The 10,210-nt window shown below is 37.6% G+C and overlaps 1 protein-coding gene across 1 annotated transcript; it reads left to right on the forward strand.

The window, feature by feature from the left end:
* On the forward strand, nucleotides 1-9,073 carry LOC144966339 (uncharacterized). The gene is made up of 6 exons (XM_078902658.1): nucleotides 1-638; nucleotides 2,256-2,485; nucleotides 4,310-4,481; nucleotides 5,252-5,353; nucleotides 6,558-6,685; nucleotides 7,667-9,073. Exons 1-6 carry the CDS (start codon nucleotides 321-323, stop codon nucleotides 8,949-8,951), a joined length of 2,235 nt encoding a protein of 744 aa, XP_078758784.1. The 5' UTR covers nucleotides 1-320; the 3' UTR covers nucleotides 8,952-9,073.
* Nucleotides 9,074-10,210: the final 1,137 nt, after the last annotated feature.

A 10,210-nucleotide genomic window follows, 5' to 3' on the forward strand; every position in this document is an offset into this window, starting at 1 on the left:
GAGGATCTTAGTTTTTCTCCTTCCTTCAGACTGCATAATTTCATACTCCTCAGTTTTTACACGTTCCTTTTAAGAAAGATGAATAAATACATAAATAAAAACAATATAATTCAAAAATCGAAATGCTCCATCATGAACATCTGACGGGCACCGTTTTATATCAGTTATACTAATGGAGCGAGTTCTGCATAAATGTTATCATCCTGCAACGGTCTTCATTTGCAGTTGCAGGATCAACGAAAAATCGACCAGGAATGCAGTATGAGTAATAACTCTCAAGCCTCAAGAGTAACAAATAAGGAAAACTTCACACTGTCAGCATGGATTTCATTGGAACAGTTCCTGGAGGATCTGGCCGAATTCCCGTACCAAACTTGGGGTTAACGCCAGAGATGCTGTGTAAAAATTATCCATTTGAATTCCTCATGCAACCCATCATTCCGTTGTTGTCTCCCGCTACTTCCGAGAAGGCGTCGTTTTGTTTAAGTTTTCCAGCACTGAAGGAAGCATGCATCGGGATTTCCAAGTCCTTTTCCAAACTCAATTTCCAGATCATGGGCATTGGAATTGTCGCAACTTGCGTCTCTTACGGCGTTTGGAAAATCAGTTTGAAACTTTCCGACGGGATTTTTGGCAAGGTGAGTTGGATTATCTGTTCTGATTTGGCTCATTGATCGGGTTGTCGTCTTGTTTTAACCAGTTAACTGCAGCCCTCTTGAAAGACACGTATGAAGAATATCTCATCGAGTTTTATTAAGTTTATTGATTATTTAACATCTCCACACTCACAATGTAAAAGAAAAGATGGATATCATTTGAGAAATAAACGAACATAAACTGCTAATGAACTTAATGCATAAACATGAACATATAAATAAACCACATATAACCCTACCCCCCCCCCCCCCCCCCCAACCAATGTCTGTTTAGTGTCTGCCGCCTAGGCCTTCCGTCTTCTCTGGCGGATATGGTGTGTTGAGTAATGATCATCTACTTCATTTAAGGTACCAGTTATGTTTTCTGGTGGCTCAGGTGTGACGGATGTAGTGGATTTGATTGAGTCTTCCCAATTCCAATTGCCATTAGGAGAGACGTTGTTCAAAACAGTTACGAGGAGGGGTATTATCAATTGATATTGATGCTGGTTTGAAAGTCCTAAGAAGAAACGTGGGTTTCTCTGTGTTACACATCCAGACCCATCTATTTTAATCTACTACCGAGCCAGTGCGATTCCATTTGGTAGGGTTTCTTCTAGTTTGATTCTGAATAAAACATTTGTCACCCACATTGATAGGGGGTACTGATTTAGCATGCTCATTTAGAGCCTCAGATGACTTTGTGAAATGTGTACGAAGTGCTTCTTCTTTGTTGGCCCACGCTTTAGGCTACATTGGTCGTACGTCGGGGTACGAGAGAGTCCCGAATGGGTCTGTCGAAAATGATCTGGGCTGGTGAAAGATTACAGTCTGGGCCAGGGGTGTTGCGTAATTGAAGTAGTGCTCTGATGAACTTATCGTTATTAGGGGAACCACTAGGGCCGATGTTCGATCGCAATAGTCTCTTTGTAGATTTAACTGCAACTAATGCCCGTTTGATTGGGGATAGTATGCTTATGAAATGCGCGCCCTTACGCCCCATTGTTTGAGGAAATCCTTCTTTAGACTTGCAGTGAACTCTGGTCCACCGTCACTTGACAGCTCCTCAGGACACCAAATTATGTGGCGAAGAGATAACGTAAGCATGTGATCAGGCCACGCATGCCTGATAAAACGCTCCCCAGTGGGAGTGGAAAAAATTCTAACCAACCTGATACCCGATTCCCAGTTACCGGATAATGGTGACCTACAAGAAGTAAGAAAGGACTTGCTCAAGAGAGAGAGTGCTTTGCGGTTGCATTCACTGCATCTTTACCGTGCATCCTGGATACTCGCAGTCATACCGGGCCAAAATACTATAGATTGTGCTCGAAGCTGCAAAGATGAAACGCCCTGGTGGACTGAATGCAGATTCTGAAACTCCGTGTGGCTTTGTAATGAGGGGACACCACCCGATCTTCATCAGTGATGTTACTTACTCATTTATTCAAATTTAAAATTGTATAAATATATATATATTATATATATATATATATATATATATATATATATATATATATATATATATATATATATATATATAGATAGATAGATGTATGTTAATTGATTAATTAATTAATCAATTAACAATCTATTTATTTATTTAATAATTTGGTACAGGAGTCAAGTGCGGATACAGAAGCAGAAATCCTTGATGAAGAAGTGGCGCGGATCCTGTCGACTATTCATGAGGAAAGTACTCTCTCAACCTCTGCCTCTTGTTCCCACTTAATTTCGGGGGATATATTCCATCACATAAGCACGACCAGTAGCGTTACGGACAGGTTCTCCCAGGATACAATTTACTCATGCCCTTCTGATGCAGGGAAACCGCTGAAACAACTTCAAAGGTATGATATTATTACACATGGGCTATCATTCTTTTTCTCCTCCTCCTCCTCCTCCCCCTCCTTTTCTTCTTCTTCTTCTTCTTCTTCTTCTTCTTCTTCTTCTTCTTCTCTTCTTCTTCTTCTTCTTCTTCTTCTTCTCTCCCTCCTCTTCTCCTCTCTTCCTCCTATTTTTTTTTTTCTCCTCTGCCGCCTCTCCTCTTTCTCTATTCAGCTCCTTTTCCTATCTCCAGCTCCTTCTCTTTCTCCTCTATTCTCCTCTCCTCCTATTCATCTCCTACTTCCATATTATCTTATTCTCCTCTCCTCTAATATATAATAATAATAATAATAATAATTAATAATAATAATAATAATAATAATAATAATAAGAATAATAATAATAATAATAATAATAATAATAATAATAATAATAATAATAATAAAATAATAGAATAATAATAATAAAATAATAATAATTACTTGTGGAGAATCTGCAATATTTGCGGAGAAAATAAAGGCTATTAGGAACAGGCGGTTATCTATTACTATTACAATTATCATACCTACTATACTGTGTTTTTTATTAATTTGCCTGTAATTCTGTGCTTCTGGCAAAAAATAGTTGATCCCAACCCTTAAAAATAAAAGAATAGATTAGAAATATTGTATCAGGAAAGATTCAAAATTGCGTCATCGTTTTCTTTTTAGGATGAGATTATTATTACTCGATAGTATCAAGAGATTTAAAATTCAATTTTTGTTGTGGTTATGCTAGAATTGCGTAAATTAAATTCTACTCGCAATGAAAGTCAAATGTCAAATAGGACTGATTATTACGACCTATCAGATTTTCTTCGTATTAATACGAGTCAATGGATGATAGAATTAGCCTGGAATCAAAGATGCTTTGCAAGTTACTCGTATATCAGTCTGCAAAAAGTAATTTTATAATTTTCAGATTTGCCAGTAATTCTGTGCTCGACGTTAAAAATGTTACATTGCTTGTTCGGAACAAATGTTGATCCCCAACCCGATTTTAAAAGAAATAATGGTATAGATTATTATTATTGTATCATTGTTATTTTTAGTATTCTTGGAGACATTGCTTCATTTGTGTCCCCGCGAAGGTAGGTAGTTTCAATTTCTTTTATGTTTCAACGAAAAAGGTATAAAAAAAATAAAGTCGCATGGTCAGAAATACGACGTGATGCATTTTCGGCTTTTGAATCAAACTGACTAAAACGCACAATCATACACTCACATGCTTGCACAGAAATATACATAAACATGCAGTAGATCACATTTAAGTCAGGATGCTGGCGGTACAATGTATGACGTTTCTGATGCTATCTTTTTATAATGACAATATTATAACCAAGTAAATAAATTTTTCTGGCTAAAAAAAATAAATGAATAAAAATGGTGTTACGTCATTGTACAGCAGAATAATAGAGGTATCAATTTGGGAAGCACATTGAACATGACAGAAATATAATTGAAAGAAAAGATAGTCTTTCAGAGCCATTTGGCTCTTGGAGTTGGAGTTTATCTCGGTTTCTATAACATGAACGGACAATAGAAATTGCTTGCTACACTTTTGGGTAGGAAGCTAGTCTATCGCAAAGTACTCTTCGCCAGTTATAATATAACCAGCTACCCAATAACTTGTTGGTGAAAAGACGGGAAAGGGGGAGGGTTAGAAAGAAAATCTAGACTGCATCTGGGGTTGATCTTGGTCTCTTTGCCCGTGAAGCCAGTGCTCTACCGACTGAGCTATCAGGACATCCGAATATAACAATTTAATACATACTATTTCCCCCATTGTTCTTTAATTTCGTGAAACAGTCGCATCGACCAAGTTATGAACAAAGTGGAGGTGGTCATCAGTAGTTTAAAGGTATTGGAAGACAACATGACCTCTCCCAAGAAAAAAGTCGAAAAAGCACCAGACAAGGATGATAAAAAAGAGGAAGAGGTAGCCATCACAGAGGATAGAAAGGAAAATGTCTTTGAAGTGGTATGCAGTTATCTTGTGATGATATCCTATGACCTATTTCGTATATAATTAGCCAGTTAATTGCAGTGCTCAGTGCTCTGGGTAGACACGTATCTAAAAATTTGGCCAGAAAACTCGCCCTTCAACTATCAATTGATTTAAATGACCCCCATTTTGACAAAAACTCTAAAACCGGGGACTTTGCAAAGTCCCGGGTTTTATAGTTTTTGCCCAGATGAGAGTCATTTAAATCGGTCTATATTTATTGAAGACTGAATTTTCTGGCCAAATTTTTAAAAGCATGTCTTCCCAGAGTACGGCAGTTAATTCTTTATCTGTTGACTGTTGTGGTGTACGTCAGTTTTTGGCTGTGGCTGTTGTAAGATTAAATATACTCTCAATGTTTTGAGGTTTTTTTCCCCAAACCAACGAGTAGTTTTTTGGTTGGTCTTGAAAGAGGAATGTTGTATTTTACTCCAGATTTATTTCAAACTTGAATGTAGCTGCTCTTCGTCTCAGTCCTAACATTTTTTATTTTACGTCATTAGATATGCAAGAAGAGGAAGAGGAAGAGGAGGAGGAGGAGGAGGAGGAGGAGGAGGAGGAGGAGGAGGAGGAGGAGGAGGAGGAGGAGGAGGAGGAGTGTTATTAGCATGATGGTGATGATGAGGATGATGATGGTGGTGGTGGTTGTGGTGTTGGTGATGGTAAAGATGTTGATGATGACACTTCATAGTGTCAACCGAAACAGCAGTTCGTTTTGGGTTTTTTGTTTTTGTTTTGTTTTCCAGTTTTCTACACGTGAAAAACAGTTAAATAAAGAGGCCTACTCCACTATCCGCCCTTACTCAACATTTCCCAATTTTCACTTTGATCTAGAAGATAAACGAAAGGTAGGTTTGTACCCTAGAATATCATATACGTGATAAAATTATCATATATCCATATACTCATGACCCAGCGTCTCAAATTAGGTGCTGGAAATTGAATTTTAATAAATTTCCTTTATTCATCCCATAGGGGAAATTAGCCTCTAGGGTCTATTGCAAAAAATGACTGGAATAACCCAGGCGTCAGCCGCAGTGCAACGCCGCCAATTGAGCTAGGGCGAGGTGACTTGCCCAAGGCTACACATTGCAACTGCTGCGGGTAATCGGACTCGGTAACTTTTTAAGCGAAGGCCGTACCGCTGACCCACGCTGCCCTTTTAGTCACTTAAGGTTAACCCTTTCCTTACCAACTATAGGAAAATCGTCACATTCGTTACGATACAACCAACATTTTTCTTATTCAAATTTCTTTTGTACATCATAAAATTTAAAGAAAATTAACAGTGTGTTGTAGAGCATGTTTTGCTAAATAACATTATGTATCGCAAGAATTTTACTGCTATTATGTCTGAGTGATAAAAAATCTATTTTGTGTTAGTTGGGTGTGAAGTTTTGGGGAAAAATCTTGAAAATGTCTGGTAAGGAGAGCGTTATTTTCCATTCGTTATGGCAGAGTAGGTTCTCTGGTTATAGTGAATAGATAGATAAAATTTCTCACATTGAAAAATTGTATGTATGTATGTATGTATGTATGTATGTATGTATGTATGTATGTCTGTCTGTCTGTCTGTCTGTCTGTCTGTCTGTCTGTGGTGTCTGTCTGTCTGTCTGTCTGTCATGTCTCTATGTATTATGTATGTATGTATCATATGTATGTATGTATGTAAGCATCATGTATGTATGTATGTCTGTATGTATATATGTATATGTATGTATGTTTGTGTAAGTCTGTATGTATGTATGTGCGTGAGTGCGTGCGTGCGTGCGTGTATGTATGTATGTATGCATGTATGTATGTATGTATGTATGTGTATGTATGTATGTATGTATGTATGTATGTAGGTATGTATGTATGTATGTATGTATGTATGTACGGATGTATAGATGGATAGTTGGATGGATGGTTGGATGTATGGATGGATAGATTGAAAGAGACATTATTGGAGGTATGGATTGATGGATGAACCAAAGTACGAGCAAGTGCTTGCCGGTATAATTAATATTAATACGATCCTGTATTAAATATTTTTCCATCATTTTCTTTCAGCCGTACCAATTTGGTCTGGAAACTGGAGACAAGGAGGAAAATTTTGAGGATATCCATCAGCGAATTAAAAACCTGGAGAAGAGGATCGAGAACATGAATCACATCTCAAGAGAAAAGAAAATATCCCCGTAAGCAAAACCGACAGAGCTAGACCGAGTCCCAACTGTCCGATGAGCCTTCTTCTTCTTCTCTCTTCTTCTCTTCTCTTCTTCTTCTTCTTCTTCTTCTTCTTCTTCCTCTTCCTCTTCCTCTTCTTCTTCTTCTTCTTCTTCTTCTTCTTCTTCTTCTTCTTCTTCTTCTTCTTCTTCTTCTTCTTCTTCTTCTTCTTCTCCCTCTTCCTCTTCTTCTTCTTCTTCTTCTTCTTCTTCTTCTTCTTCTTCTTCTTCCTCTTCTTCTTCTTCTTCTTCTTCTTCTTCTTCTTCTTCTTCTTCTTCTTCTTCGCTGTATTAAATCGAACGTTTTATAAACTTTAGATGTTTGATTTGTCAATATCAGTTGACTCGCTGGTGATTATGGTTTGTTGTATGTCAAGGGCTAGTTTTATTAGAGATGTGGGAATCAAGGTAAGTGAACTTATCAAAGTCTTCCATTTCTCAAGAAGAAGAAGATGATGAAGAAAAAGAAGAAGAAGAAGAAGAAGAAGAAGAAGAAGAAGAAGAAGAAGAAGAAGAAGAAGAAGAAGAAGAAGAAGAAGAAGAAGAAGAGAAGAAAGAAGAAGAAGAAGAAGAAGAAGAAGAAGAGGAAGAGGAAGAGGAAGAGGAAGAGGAAGAAGAAGAAGAAGAAGAAGAAGAAGAATCTTATCTCATTCTCCGACACATATCCTGTTTTACTACAATTGAATTTGACGCGTAATGATATCCTGATCACACTAATGATTTTTTAAGGTCATATTATTAAATTATTGGACCAAACGGTCTAAAAAAAAAAGAAATTATTTTGATGGAAATAATATGGATGCGATCTTTGAAGGGTTTTAATAAAGGCATTCCTGAACCCCTGCGTTTGAAATTTGGGCATTGGGAACTTGTTGGAAAATCCTGACGCAGGAGTTCAAGGATCTTATATTCAAATCTTATTTCAATCTAATTATCTTCTACCCGTCTTTACAGATGTGAATCGACTGAGTCAAGTTTCTGTTCCGATAGATGGGATAAATCTTCCAGCGTTAGTATTATCAGTGAGCATAACCAGGAGTTCGGCAACAACGCCACATCACCACTGGCATTGCCAATTACAATCCAATCGTTATTGTCACCATCTCATCATTCTCAATCGTTGACGCCACCGTCTGATCGTAGGACAAGATCGTATAATGCTTATAAAAATCTCAAACGAAACGCACGTTCACGACCCAACAACTTTACACAGTTCCCGACTATCGAAGAAGTACCACATTACTTCCCCGAACATATCGATAACTTCAAAGATGATACATTACAGAAGAACTTCAGTCCTGCCTCTGCCTCTGCTGCTGCTTTCCACACAACCAACTCAGGAGGGTTAAACGTTTCTAGACAATGGTATTCTGATGGTGATATGAAGCGCCAGGGCAGCTGGCCGTGCCATGATTTCCAGCATAATGATACCAGTGAAGCATATTTCTGCATTCCGAAGATAAACACATTCAAGTCTCAGTTCAAACAATCGGAGAACTCGTGTTTTAAAGCCATGAAAACAGAGGAAAGCAAATCGGAAAGAGCGTATTGTTATAATATAGACAAAGCCGAGCTGTCCCGCTCAGCCCCGCAAAAATCACAAAATACACCACGCCATGGAGTCTTCAACAAAGAGATGTTTCAACTGAAATCGAGCAATTGCAGTTTTGAATCTTCCCGACCTGCAAAACCCAATCATAATTTAGTGAATACGTCACCGAAGACGGTTATAAAACCGAGAACGACAGAATGCACGACGGAGAGAATTTCAGAATCGCCAATTAACAAATCAAACTCGAAACGATCTTGTAGTCAGAACAGTTGCCTCACCACAGCAGAAACAAACGATTTGAGCGACTGGAAGGCTCCAAAACACAAACTGGTTACCTGTGAGGTAGATGCTCCTCCGAGAAAGCTGAGTCGTGGAAATATTGAAGCATCGGCAAGTTCTCAATGTGCCAACGTTTCTAGCAAGGTAAGTTCCGACGCCATCCACGAAACGACTCATGGAGGAAAAAGCGCAGCCACATCTACACACAAAACTGACAGGTTGAGAAGAATGAGTCCATTTAAGAAATTCAACAAGAGCAGTAATGATTTTCAAGTAAAGTATATCAGTAAGAAGGGAGGAGAGGAGACAGGCAAGGCTGCAACGGCCAGTCAAAATGACAAAGAGGAAGAATGGATTGTCATCTTACCCAACGACGGGCCATGTGAGTCATCAAACGAAAAGAAATAAGAGAAAATATTTGAAGCAACGCATGTTAATTAGGCTCAATAATGGTGGAAAACATGAATAAGTAGTAAAAGAAGTCAACTTATGTCGGAAATAAAAATATGGGAAACCTTGCCAAATAATAATCTCAAATCATTGAGCTCGTTTTGTCATTTCAACTAGTTTACTGACAATATCATGTATACTATTTTGGAGATGATGTGAAAACAGGTATATTGAGTGTGTTTGGTATAAAAAAAAGTATAGTATATTGATAAATTATCACAGCTTTAAGCATTCCTCACAACGGGGAATAGGCAACAAGAAATTAACCTGGGGCAGGAAATAATAAATGAGCAACGTTTTTCGTTTCTGAAATTAGCTACTTTTCCTCGTATACTTGAACTTTTCAAACGATTTCGCCGAGAGAAAGAAAAAAAAAAAAACAATAAAAAAAAGGAAAAGAAAAAGAAAACGATAACAATGTCGATTCCTATTCTTATCCGATATAATTTCAAGTAATTCGTTGCTCCCCGCCATTTCGAAGAACTAAGTAACGTGAAAATGTGTATATGACTAATGTTCATTTTTGGAAATGCTCAACTGCACTTTAAACTTTAAAGCGAATTATAAAACAAAATAAATAGTTGCTACATGGCTTTAAGAATAGTAACACATCAAAACAATTTACAGTGGCATAAAGGCCTACGTAAATACACTTTGAACAGATTTAGCTAACTGTCAAAGGATTTCCTAAAGAGAAAAGTTCATAATGTTGTTTGAACGAGTCAGAAGAGCCTGCTTTCCTAGTGCCTTCCGACAGAAAATTCCACACCACTGAAGCCGAATGTTTGAAACTTCTTTGAGGGAGTTTTGATTTTTTAATAGAGATTGTTTAAATTGGCTACTAAATTAGACGCCATTTATTTATTTATTTAGTTATTTATTTATTTACTTATTTATTTATTCATCAAGTGCAATAAAGGACAGTTAGGGTATTTAGGAAGGAGGGGGGGGGGGGATATCAAAACGCTGCTTTTTTTTGTGTGTGCATTGCAGAACTATTTCTCATTACGTAAGACTCGCCCTCAAATAATTTAGTTGAACTCCCCAGGGATTGGTTGGGTTTGGCGGAAACGTGACACAGAATCGGGCATGAATTTTGTTATGCACTGAACTGAAATTCATCTATTATTCCCTTCATTTTTTTTGTACCTTAAAGAGATAAACAGTGTGCAACGTTTCAGGCGCGACATGAATTTGAGATTGCATGTTGATCAAAC

This window comes from Berghia stephanieae, chromosome 2 (genome assembly GCF_034508935.2).
Source record: "Berghia stephanieae isolate SIO BIC M18660-M18661 chromosome 2, UCSD_Bste_1.3, whole genome shotgun sequence".
In the NCBI taxonomy this organism is placed as follows: domain Eukaryota; kingdom Metazoa; phylum Mollusca; class Gastropoda; order Nudibranchia; family Aeolidiidae; genus Berghia; species Berghia stephanieae.